Source organism: Phaseolus vulgaris, chromosome 3, assembly GCF_000499845.2.
Source record: "Phaseolus vulgaris cultivar G19833 chromosome 3, P. vulgaris v2.0, whole genome shotgun sequence".
Lineage (NCBI taxonomy): Eukaryota > Viridiplantae > Streptophyta > Magnoliopsida > Fabales > Fabaceae > Phaseolus > Phaseolus vulgaris.
In genome coordinates this window covers 1,020,265-1,032,626 of record NC_023757.2, presented here as the reverse complement: position 1 = coordinate 1,032,626, position 12,362 = coordinate 1,020,265, and the positions used below count along the sequence as shown (strand labels likewise).

Below are 12,362 nucleotides of genomic sequence, written 5' to 3'. Positions count from 1 at the left end.
TTTGTGTTTGACCTATCTCTCGACGTGAGGGGAGGTGTTGGAGATACATATACTTTGACAAACCATTATAAAAATATAACAATATTTTAAATTAAATATAATTAAAATATTAATTTATTTATTTTTTCAATTGCATGTTTATTATTGTTTATAGTGTCAATATATCACCACTCGAGTGAGAATTAAAAAGAAGATGATGATTTATAATTTTTGATGTTGTATATAATTTTTAATGTAAAAAGTTTGGAATTAAAATATATGAAAAAATATTAAATAATAGAATTGAAAGTTATTATATAAAAAATTGTGGGTTGTGAAATGTAAATGTATGATTCAATTAAAAATAAGACTTGAGTGTTAGGATGCTTCATTTTAATTATATTTATTTTATTTTTTATTGTAAAATATTATTTTATTGTTTTTAGGAGTTGAGAAAGAATCTTTTTTTTTTACTTTTATATTTGGCAAGTGGCACATACTTTTTTCTACCAAAATTTTCAATAAATTGAATAGTCGAAACGTACTTGACTATAATACCATAACAATTTATATGTTCTTTCCATGGATTATTCAATTCCTTATCTTGCGTTTGGATAGAACATTTTAGTAGGTCAATTATTTTTTTAGAAAACTACAATCATTTATGACAAAATATGTTGTTTAAATAAATTTTTTTGAAAAAAGTTAAATTTTATAATTTTGTTAGATTAATTAGATTACTTAAAATTAAAAAAGAATCATCTACATTTTTTTTTGAAAATTTCCATGTTTTGATTTATAAAGTATAGGTCCACCTTGACTTCGAGTTGATTAATATTTTTAAAAATTTGATGACAATTAAAATATTTGATGTAGAATAAAATAAGTTGGAATGAGATTAATTAAAATTAAAGTATTTAAATATTTGAAATCTATCGGTTTCGGAGTAGCTTCGTTGGTTGAATTTTGAATTCATGAATTGATTTTGATGATTTAAGAGTTCACCCACTTTCTTTGTCTGCATTGGGTTGGAGGTTGACTTTTACACGTAGAGTTGAATGAGCGTGGTTGGCTATTTTTTACGTTTTCTTGTGGAATCAAGATTTAAGTACGTCATCATTGCTTAATTATTTGGTATTAATATTGATTTGGGTTTTTTTATTATTAAAACTCAACAATTTGATCTTTCATAGGTATCTGTGCTCGCATGATACTATGAAATTGTTTTATACTGTAAGTGCATTTTCTTCATTTGTTTTGTCACATGTTCCTTGAGAAAGGATGATGTTGAAGCTTCATTATAGAGTAACTTTCTTCATATGTGATGAAGAGAGGATATGTTAGTGTTAGTGAGTATTCACCAAAATCCTACATTGAATTTAACTTTTTCAAATAATAAATTAAAATCTTCTTTAAAATATAATTTACATATATATCTATAAATCATATTTATATGTCTTGTTCATGTTTTATAAGTCATGAAATATTTGATGCAACTCACAATAATACAAATCCTGTCTTTACACAGATGAAATATTGATATATGTTCTTTGCATAGAATCCAGAGGTCTATGCAGTGTTTCAATGGTGTATATCATCTAGTTCCATGATGTACATGTTAAGATTTTGTCAATAACAACGTTTATTTTGTCAAAATCATTTCTAAAATATATATTAAGGCATCCAACCATTTTGGAAAACTGTTTGGAATCAGCATTTCATGTAACCACAAACACATTTTACTTTCTGCACTTTGTGAACAACTGTATACTTTCATCTATTTTTAATCCTCATAGTTTTATGAATATACAACTTTAATGCCAATGAAAATATAATTATAAGTTTAATGCCACAAGGATCGAAAATTAAATAATTTTGGTTCATTTATGTTGCAATAGAAAAATGCCAATTGTAGAATGTTAATCACAATGTTTGATAATAAACTTTAACATCATACATATACTCTCAACAATTAGATGAACAATTATAATTAGATCAAATTACTTAATTTTGAAAAACTGAAAAATTGTATTTATATTCTCTCTAAACAATTAGATGATAAATTATAATTAGATCAAACTACTTAATTTTGAAAACTGAAAGACGAAATATACTGATACATTTTTATAGCATAGCAAAGCCATACATTCACGAAAGCATGAACACTAAAACTGAATATAAGTCATTCTATTATCACACACACCCCACTTCACTCCTTTCTAGGAAGCTTAGAAATTTTGCAAAAATATATTAGCCCAGATCCATAATCAACCAACAAAGTTCCATCTTTGACAGAGTATATAAAAATAAGAGCACACTAACAGGTAATTGAACACAAACAGCAGACAGTGCATTAATATCAACACCAATTGTTCGAATTCCTATATCTTGCGCAAAACATGTTAAATTTCATTAACATCAATGCATACTTAGTAACAAGATTTTATACCAGAGACATCACACTATAAAAGGTAATGAAAAAATTCATGTCTACCTAAAACGCTAAAAAGTGAAAAGATCAGTTATTCTCTTTCTGAATTCACCATGTCAGCGTTTGGGGAAATCTGAAGTGAAGAGGCAGGGAAAACCAGTTATGCTGGTTGTTTATTCAAACTGTCTTTGGCAGTATGGTCCTAAATTCTATTTGTCAATCAGCTTACAACAGAACTCAATCAATTGAAGCTAAATTTGATGGACGATAATCATATTATTCAGATTTGATACTAATGGTGTGTTCGGAAGTAAGGACAAAAAAGAGAAAGAAAATAAAATATAAAAAAACACGTATGAGTTAAAGTGACAAAAAATGAGGGAGAAAATATTATTTCTGATAGCTAAAATTCGAAAAACAAAACAAGGTTCCCTTTCCCTTAATTTTCTTTATCATATCAAAGAGACCACACAAGGATCTGCTTAGTACAGTAAAAAGGAATCGAGAGTGGTGTGAAAATTGATTTAAAAGGAAAGTGAAAGAAAGGAAAATTTTGAAACTTAATTAATATTAGAAATCAAGTTATTCTTCTCCTTCCACTTAAGCTGTAATCAAACAGAAAAAATATCCCTGTCACTATTTTCTTTCTCTCAACCAAACATACCATAGTCAACGACCCTTCTCCCCTCTAAGAAATGAACAACTCAAACATGGTAATATGATAGAAAATTCAACTGTTACAGGAGGTAAGGTAGGTAGTCTGACCAAAAATGGGAACATACTGCTCTGTACATCTGTCCGGCCTCATCCTGGTTTCAGAAACCTAGACTGCTTGCACTTTATATGATATCAGATGATGATAATTCCTGTTCCTTCCTAACTGATGCGGGAAGAACAACTTCTTTTTCTTATAATAAGAACTTTCGTTGGAAAACCCCATAGAAAACCTGAGTCACACTGCCTAGTGGTGCCTAGCTAAATTATCCTCTGGGTGTTTCTTTTGAAGGAGAACAGTGAGGGGGGGAAATATATAGGTCAAGTTTATATAAATTTATATCAAAGATGTAAAGGTTAAATTTATACAAATCTATCATTTTATTTGTAAAAAATTATCAAATTATAAATAAAAAAATTTCCTCCCCTCCCTTCCTTTCCAAATCCAAACTCCCAAACATAACCTAAAGCAATTGGAGTTAGCACAAATTGATGGCTTGGTTCTACTTAAATTTAGAGAAATATAGCTTATTTAGCAAGCAAAATCTCTCTCAAGGAACCATAAGAAATGAGCGACCGTTTATCCTAAATAAGTTAAACCAAAACATCCGCTAAGCCTTGATGCTAACCTAGGTTTGGAGAGCTCAAATACCACCATAGCCTAAGTGGCAAAAATCCCAGGATAACAAAGCAGAAGTTGCCCATCTTAGTGGTCTCATTTTTGTACAGTATTTAGCCCTTGGATTCATCAAAAACATTTCTCCGAAACATGCTTTTATATACCTATAGTGCTGTAAAGACAAGAAAGAAAGGACGTTATAAATTCACAGGTGGACCAGCCAAAAATGGCATGCGAAGAAAAGGACTCCAATAATCTCACATGCAAATGTTTAAATACTAATAATAGAAACGTGCAGTCTTACAAGAGGCAATTCAAACCCCAACTTCGTTAGTCTTTGAATTGCAATCCCTACATCTCAAGAACATCCGCTGCACAACCAATCCCCCTATTGCACCTAGCCTACATGGCAAAAAGCATGCTTGTAAACATCTTAATATCCTTCAGTCAAACAGAAAGAGATAAAATTCAGACAATAACAAAAACACACACAAGCAAATAACTATTAAAAACATGTTTGGCTAAAAAGCACCAAAGACAATTTAAGAATAAAAAAGGAAAAATTAAATTAATGGCAGTGTTTTCTTTTAAGTTCCAAATATATTACATGCTTACTTTTCATTTAATATTTTCATGCTTCAATGTCTTCACAACATTCATCGATCACATGTTAACACAGAATATTTAACATATAGCTACCACTAGCACACCGGGTTGCAATGCAACTCATTGGTGGTTTACAGGGTTATAGAAAATACCGTTCAAAATAAATAACTAAAGTTATCATTTTATAAAATGGACAGGAAAAAAAAAATGTTAAAGGAACAGGAAAGAGAAAACGCGAGAACTGGGGAGGAAGAGGAGAAGAAGACGTGTAGATTCAGAAAGAGAGCAGAGCATCACCGATCACACCATCACAGGATAATGAGAATGTTTTGGTTTTGAGCCCTCGGTTAAACTCCTCTTAAGCATGAAAACAAATTGAATCTACAAACAATCTGGAAGAATAACCAACCAAGGAAGAAGATGCATTAACAGAGAAGTACAAAAACCAATCATTGATCTCTTGCTCACTTGGATATGTGGTAGAAATTTGAGATATGGCAGAATAATCAACATGTCCTTATTGAAAAAAAGCAAGGGCAAACAGAAAACAAACAATACCACCCAGCCCCAAATGTAAAGTCATAGCCACACTTCAAAATGGCCAAATGTTCTGACTGCATAACAGCAAACCAAATACCAACTTAAATTCAAGTCTACAGGATGTCCTAATTTACCATCATATCCCGGAAGTGATACAATTATTTATTACAATGATAATTTCCCAATAGCCCACAGACGCAAAGCTTGCCCTAACTTGCCATCAAAACACATGGATACCCTCCATCCTACTTAGCTTCCATCCGGCATAACAAGGGCAACAACAAAAGTAAAAGCCAATGTAGTAAGGGTCACAACTCTACTCAAAACTTATCAATCAGAAGAATTGAAACCCTTTGATTCATAACTCGAGCAGAAATAAACCAAACTAAAAACAATCCGTAGAGGTCTCTAACAAAAGCTCTAACTTATATCTAGATTATAAAAAATACTTAACCAATCAACAGAGTTGACTCTACCACCAGGATACCTTCAATTACTTCTACAATCAAAACATTCAATGAGCTGGAAAAAAAAATTGTCCCTTGAGAAAGTATGAGATCACCACCACACCAGAAAAGAACTACCCACTTCGCATTTGTGACTGAAAATGACAATATGTGGCACAATAAATAAAAAGAACATTACAAATTTCAGCTTTAAGGCTCCTAGTTCCCCTCTGGTTCTTCAAACTGTTAACGCCATTCCCTCCCCCCATCACCAAAAGTAACTATCATAAACGTTAAACCAAACCCATATCAATATTATTCAGCAGAAACACTCACAAGCTAGCTTATTCAATATAATTAAAGTCGTCGTACATTCAAAAACTGAAACAGCACAATAAATACAGTACGTCATAGCCCCAAACTAATTAAATCCTACAATCTCAGGAAACTATGAGGTTCCATTCTTATCTCTGTCGACCAAAACACCACAAGAGAAAGAGAGATCAATTACCGTAACAACACAACAGTGAGAGGGGTCATTATTCGCGCTGCCGCAACAGCACACAATCACATGCGAGTAAACCATCAATTTCATCCTAAAGAGTCCCTAAACTACAATAAAAAACTATTAGAAAGTACCAGAAATCATGACGATAGAAAATCTTTTAAATCCGACTAATAGCAAAGCATGTTTAGATTACCATTAGTCCCATTTTAGAAGTACTATCAAACTAAAAGAAACAAAATATGTTTAACACTCAAAAGTACTTTTCAAACATTTATCCAAACACACACTAATGCAGCAGATATTCAATACTTCACAGATCACTTAAATAATTTCATTACTATAGGAACAACTCAGGAGACAGGGTAAATACTCTGAGAACGAAATTGATGGTTTATTCTCCGCAAACCAGAATCGATAAAGTCACTCCTTCACCTCCCTCTCCCGATTCCACTGCTCGATCCTCGCGCGGCGCTCCTCGCTACCTTCCCTGGCGGGACTCTCGGCGTGCCTCCGCCGTCCACCGCCGTCCCTCTCTCTATAATCCCGCCTCCCGCCGCTGTGGGAGTCCCTCTCCCGTCTCTCCCGGCGGTGCCTTGGACTCCTGCTGCGACTGCGACTGCGGCTCCGGCTCTGGTTGATGTGGTAGTAGCCTCCACCGCCGCGGTGATTGCGGCCGAAGAGCCTCCGACGGAGGTCTCTTCCGATGAGCTTGACGTGCATGAAGTTGCAATACCCGCCGCGGTTACAGCTGTTCTCCTCAAACTGCCGACACGTGGCCTCGCGGAAGTCGGTGACGGGAGAGAAATCAGCGATGATGGGGCGGGCGTTGTAGAACCGTCCGTGGAGCGCGTGAAGGGCCTTGACGTTGCCGATCATGTGGTCGGCGAGATTGTCGCAGACATTGAGGCTCTCGATCTCACCGAACTTTGCGAGCTCCGTGAAGATGTCCTCGTAGAAGTCCTCGAAGTGCTGCTGGATCTTGCGCGGGTCCAGGGGCTGCCCCTGCGGATCCACGCCGGGCGTGATCATGTCGGGGCGCTGGTACATGTTCGACAGCAGCAGCGTGGGCGAGATGCTTGGCCGGTTGTGCAACCGCGAGCACCGGTCGCCGTGGCGGCAGGAGCCGATCTTGAAGTAGAAGGGACAGTTGACGCGGTCCTTCTCCGTCCCGAAGATCGATGCCAGATGCTCCGCCATGCTCCGATCAGGAATCGGTTCCTTCGATTTTGCTGATTGATTGCTTTGATTTTGTTGATTTGGAATCTGCCAATTGAATTTGGTTTGGGTTAGGGTTTGAGAAACTCTAATGGAACCCAACTATTAATGGTTTGCAATTGCTCACACACTTTCTCTCTCTCTTTCTGTTTATGTTTATAACTGTCTCTTCCCTTCCTCAATCAATGTATGCTCATGGTTTAACTAAAACAAAGCAATACACTTTCTCTTTCTTTCTTTTTTTTCTTTTTTTTATCTTAAATTTTAGTTAAGTGTATTTTCAAGTACACCGATATTTTTACGATATTTATAGATAAAGTATTCTATTCATAAAATATTTATTAAATTTTTAATAATTTTAATATAGTACTAACACAATTTTAAAAATAAGAAATATATTAATTTTATAAAATTAAATTTGTTATATAATTTTTTATTGTGATTAAAAAATAAAGAATAATTTTTATTATTTGATATTTGAATTTCTATTATTTTTTACAATTGTTAAAAATCTCGCGTTAACCAGATATTAAATTAATTTACAGTATATAAGTGGAGAGAATTTTTATATAAAATTAGTATAACAAAATTTGATGGATCTATCGTATCATTCACTCCCAGACTATTCTTGGATTACACACAAATATTTAGACTCATACGCAAAATGTATATATCTCGACATAAAAAGAGTGTGACAGAAATCTTATATCAATTAGAGGGGCAATCATCTTATAAACCAATTTTGTGAAATTCACGTTCTAATGATAATTATTTTTCCGCACTTTTTTTAATAACAATTTAGTTTAGTGTTTAAAATTTTAGGATTTTAGCAATAAATACCCGAAGCACAGACACACAAGGTAGAACATGAAATCTTCACACTGAACTTAAAAGTTATTTCCTTTTTTGTGAAAAATATACTAAATTTACAAAGCAAATGAACTACAAAACACCCGAACCCCAGACACACAAGGTAGAACATGAAATCTTCACACTGAACTTAAAAGTTATTTCCTTTTTTGTGAAAAATATACTAATTTTACAAAGCAAATGAACTGCTGAATTGATTTGAAGTAATGCTCGCACACATTAAAAATTTCTTAAATTCTCAGTCCAAACAATTCGTACATCGTTTTTAACCAGAAACACCAGTACCAACTTAAAAGCAAATGGTGGACCAAGCCCTTCTAGGGGAAAGCTGAGCCAGAATTTATTGAAGAAATGATGGCATTCATAGAGGTTGAATGAATTATCGGGGGAGGCTGTTCTGAGGGAAGTTGCGTAGTGGATTCTTCCTTAGCAGCTCTGTTTCCCTGAAAGGAACAACAATATATGCATGTGTCAGTTGATTTCATCAGGACCCTGCTCAATCATCTGTACCAAATATTGCCACGTGAAATTACCTTTTCAATTCCTTGTCATCCTCCTGCCTAATTTTCAAACTTGGGCACTTGCGACCCTCTTCTTTCTTACTTTGTGAACTGTCAAATCAATGTAGACCACATAAACCTTCATTTTCACAGAATAACATAATCTCTTGCTGATAAAATATGTTTCATGTCCCAATGTTTTGGTAAAGATTGATTTTAATCCCTACATTTTGACCAAATCTTGAGAGATCTTGCACATTTTACCCTTCATTTGCTTTAATTTTTAGACAACTTCTTTTGTGACTTATCTCATTTCGGTCATAACTCAAAGGACAAGTCGTGTACTGCTAATATGAAAAATTAAGGAATAATGTATTTTTTAACCCCATCTTTAAGCAAAATCTTTAGGGATCTTGCACATTTACCCTTCATTTGCTGTAATTGTCAGATAACTTCTTTCGTGACTATCCCATTTCGGTCATAACTCAAAGGACAAGTTGTGTACTACAGCTAATATGAAAATTAAAGAATAATGTCCCTAAACCCTAAAGCCAAACTGAATTTGTGCAAATTCCACTTACTCTTGACATTCTTCATCAACAAACACTGGGATAAAGGCACCTGGAGCAGCCCCTCCAGATCTTGCCCCAAGTCGCTGTGGAATCTGAAATCATTCAATAACTTGGGCATTAAATGAAAGTAGAAACACACCCAAAATTAAGTAGAGTTTTGTAAGATTATTATGAGCAACCAAGAAATGCAGGCAAAATGTTGAAAATTTAGTACCTTGAAGGATTTCCACTTGCCAGGAATTGCGTTGTTTTCCTTATTTCTGTCAGCTCGAGCTCCAAGTGTGCGCCAAGAGTGCGATTGGTCTGGCTGATGAGGATCAGTTTCACCAGTTGCAGCTGAATCTTTATAAATGGAAAATGGAGTTGCTCGAGTCCTACATGAAGAGAGAACAATATGATGGACATTCATCAAGAATTCTAAATAAAAACTCATAGGAGCTGAGAAACCCTTCACATTAGAAATGCCTAGGGAGGAAATGTTGCGTACTTTTGGGTTAAAAGTTCATATATTTCTCTACAAGAGAAAACTGTAATGTGCAAATTTGAAAAATAACCATCACATAGCAAACTCCAACCAAATAAAGCCAAAGAAACAATCATATTACCTATCATTCCTATCATTCTTGGCAGAAAGATCAGAAGTTGTGGACAGGGCAGAACCTGCAACCACAGGGAAAGATGTTCAGAATTCAAAATTCATGATTTTGAGACAAATGATTGTGCCCCAAGTAAAGGACTCACGATTTTCTCGATTGCCAAGAACAGTTCCAAAGCTACGTGAGGGTGCCAGTTTTTCTACTGAATCCTGGACAACAGAAGAATATAGTAGATAGATCAAAAGATCATTTTACAACTATAACAGCTTCAAAGAAGCACTCAATTGGAACACCACATACATCTTTAGTTGTTGTTGGCCTTGCCAGCGAGTGTGCAAGAAATTTTCTATAAGCAGCCTTCAATTTATCATCTGGTTGAGCATTCCTGCAAAATGGAGCAATCAAATGAGGTACAGCATTCATTTGCAGGTTTGCAACTCAAAAAAATGTTCATAGAAAAATACGGCATCAAAGAAGTATGTGATGCTGATACCAAAAAAAACACCGTGAACCACAAAGTCCAAAACCCAAGGCGTAATAAGGGACGGAAATGCACCAACATTTCTAAATTGGTTTGAAATGAAGACAGGCACTAGGAGTTACGCAACTGTTTTTAGCATGTTTGAGTTATAGTTAGTCCCCTTCCAAAAATACTTTTTAATTTGTTATCCAAATTATGCACAATATAACTAACTATTATCAAACGAGAAAAGGCTTCAAGAGATTAGGGGTCCTTACCTGGATATGCCAAGCTCGAATATCTGGTTGGCAGCTTTAAACTTGTTCTTAGACTCCAAGTGCAAAGCATAAGAAATGTAGAAATTGGAATGAGTTTTTCCAATTCCATTTGCCTCTAGAAAAGCATAAATAACGTCTGCATCAAAGCAATTATCTGCCTGCAACATTTCTTAAATTGTCACAAATAATTCCAGTAATCACCACATTAATACACACAAGACTGTCACAAGAACACCCACATATTCAAGCCACACTTTGAGGTAGCGCAGATCATCCTTATAGCGCTCTGAATGCCAAAAGGCACGCACACACTGCTCATAAATCACCACCAGCCCCGAACTGTCTCCACCGGGAGGAAACGCCTCCTGAACCCACTTGATACACCTTCAACATTAAAATAGCTCCAATAAAAACTTTGTCCTCTTCTTAATTATGATTATTAATTATTAATTTAATACATCTTAATTTCTTAACTAATTGTATCAACAAATTACTCTACAGATCATACGATCCAATGGGGCAGAAAACCAATAAAGAAGATTAAGTGGTGAAAAAATCTTATAAGATATAATTAGAATATTATCTCGTTTATATTTTAACTTTCCAAAATTAGATAACAACACTTGAAGGATCCTCATTTAATTGCCTGTGTATTTTAGTTTATATAAATGTATGTCTCTTTACCTATGATGCACCGATGGGTTGAAGGTGGTATTATAATCTCTTAATACGGTATTAGGAGTAAATCAAAGCCTATCAATCATTCTTGAAGAACATGAACCCTTATCTTTTAGCTTCTCTTTAGTTTTAATAGTACTTTTACACTAACTGGTTTATTTGCTTTCCATCATCATATTATTTAAACTGAAATTGTTTGACAAAAACAAGAGTATTTGAGGTGTCAAATACATACTTTGGGGTTAATGTAGGGGAATTTACTTATGACATGTGGAACGATTAATTTTAGTGTGTATAACGATAAAAATGAAATTTCAACCATAAACACCATAAAAACTTAGCTATAATGACACACAGAATTATTTACTAGAAAACAAACTCTTTTTTTTTTCCTTTTTCAATCAACACGACTAAACCATGATGCTAATTACATTATTATTATTAAAAAATAAGATGATTTAACTGATAATTAACAAATTTTTTTGTGGTAGCAAAAAAAAAAAGGTTAACAGAAAACGAAGAGGGATGCAGATACTGACTGTAGCCAGGGGAGGAGAGGGTCGTCGCCCTGGTATTCTTCGATGGCTTCGATGAGGTTTCTGTTGGAAGGAACACGAAGTGAGATGAAGAAGAGATCAGAAAGAGAACGAAGAAGAGAGAGCGAGAGAGAGAGAGAGAGAGAGAGTGAACCTTCGGTGTTGGAGGAGGGATTTCTTGAGGTGAGCGTGGGAGTGGGAGTTGAGGGCGTGGTTGAGGAGGTTAACGTTGCGGCCACGCTTCAACGGCCTCACGTTCTCCTTGAAGATCTCCCACTCGTGACCGTTGGTTCTCTTCGACGCCAGAAACTCGCTCTCTGGATCGATTACTGTGCTGTGGATCTCACCTTCCGCCATTGTTGCTGCTGCTGCTGCTGCACTGAAACGATTCTCTTCGCTCTCTGAATGGGAAAAGGGGAAGAAGATGAAGGTGTTGCGTTTTGTGGTTCAAATTTTGAAAATATAAATGATTATTACAAATGCTCGTTCTCACCAACTAGCCGTTAGGTCTCGTTCTTATTGAATCTTGAAGGACACATAAAACTGCTTTTTCTTTTTGTGTGTTGATAATAATTTGTTCTACATTTTATAAATTATGCATTAGTTCTAGTTTTAGTATTTTTGTAAGAAAAAAATCTTTTTTATTTTTTAATTATTTATTTGTTTCGAACTCAAGTTAGATGAGACAGCATAATTAATATCGATCTTATCTACTTTGAAGTTAGGTTCATTACAAAAAAAAAAAAAAACGTTTCAATAAATTTAAAAAAAAAATATATATATATATATATAAATTGTCACCATGTGAAACTAT

At 34.6% G+C, this 12,362-nt stretch overlaps 2 protein-coding genes across 11 annotated transcripts; both read right to left on the bottom strand.

The window, feature by feature from the left end:
* Window positions 1–2,961: 2,961 nt before the first annotated feature.
* Window positions 2,962–7,226, bottom strand: LOC137806086 (splicing factor U2af small subunit B-like). 9 transcript variants are annotated; one of them, XM_068606026.1, is made up of 5 exons: window positions 6,214–7,226; window positions 5,847–5,947; window positions 4,647–4,741; window positions 4,048–4,145; window positions 3,604–3,915 (listed from the first exon to the last, which is right to left on the bottom strand). In XM_068606026.1, the coding sequence occupies exon 1, from the start codon at window positions 7,038–7,040 to the stop codon at window positions 6,264–6,266; it is 777 nt and encodes a 258-aa protein (XP_068462127.1). In that variant the 5' UTR covers window positions 7,041–7,226; the 3' UTR covers window positions 3,604–3,915; window positions 4,048–4,145; window positions 4,647–4,741; window positions 5,847–5,947; window positions 6,214–6,263. The 9 variants fall into 9 exon arrangements, with proteins under 9 accessions (XP_068462125.1, XP_068462126.1, XP_068462124.1 ...); XM_068606027.1 differs by having other exon boundaries at window positions 5,847–5,942; XM_068606024.1 differs by lacking the exon at window positions 4,647–4,741 and having other exon boundaries at window positions 2,962–3,915.
* Window positions 7,227–7,933: 707 nt separating this feature from the next.
* On the bottom strand, window positions 7,934–12,034 carry LOC137806085 (mitotic spindle checkpoint protein BUBR1). Of its 2 annotated transcripts, none has more exons than XM_068606022.1 (11): window positions 11,703–12,034; window positions 11,552–11,611; window positions 10,574–10,718; window positions 10,335–10,492; window positions 9,897–9,981; window positions 9,742–9,805; window positions 9,618–9,660; window positions 9,215–9,377; window positions 9,010–9,092; window positions 8,462–8,539; window positions 7,934–8,371 (listed from the first exon to the last, which is right to left on the bottom strand). In XM_068606022.1, exons 1-11 carry the CDS (start codon window positions 11,903–11,905, stop codon window positions 8,308–8,310), a joined length of 1,146 nt encoding a protein of 381 aa, XP_068462123.1. In that variant the 5' UTR covers window positions 11,906–12,034; the 3' UTR covers window positions 7,934–8,307. The 2 variants fall into 2 exon arrangements, with proteins under 2 accessions (XP_068462123.1, XP_068462122.1); XM_068606021.1 differs by having other exon boundaries at window positions 9,215–9,374; window positions 9,606–9,660; window positions 11,703–12,033.
* Window positions 12,035–12,362: the final 328 nt, after the last annotated feature.

Excerpts from the sequence above, each read along its gene's own strand:
- LOC137806086 (XM_068606024.1), bottom strand. The coding sequence starts at position 7,040 with ATGGCGGAGCATCTGGCATCGATCTTCGGGACGGAGAAGGACCGCGTC.
- LOC137806085 (XM_068606021.1), bottom strand. The coding sequence starts at position 11,905 with ATGGCGGAAGGTGAGATCCACAGCACAGTAATCGATCCAGAGAGCGAG. Across the intron at positions 9,982-10,334 it reads TTCGAGCTTGGCATATCCAG|GAATGCTCAACCAGATGATA; the intron begins GTAAGGACCCCT and ends TCCATTTTGCAG. Across the intron at positions 9,375-9,605 it reads AAGAATGATAGGAATGATAG|GACTCGAGCAACTCCATTTT; the intron begins GTAATATGATTG and ends CTCTTCATGTAG.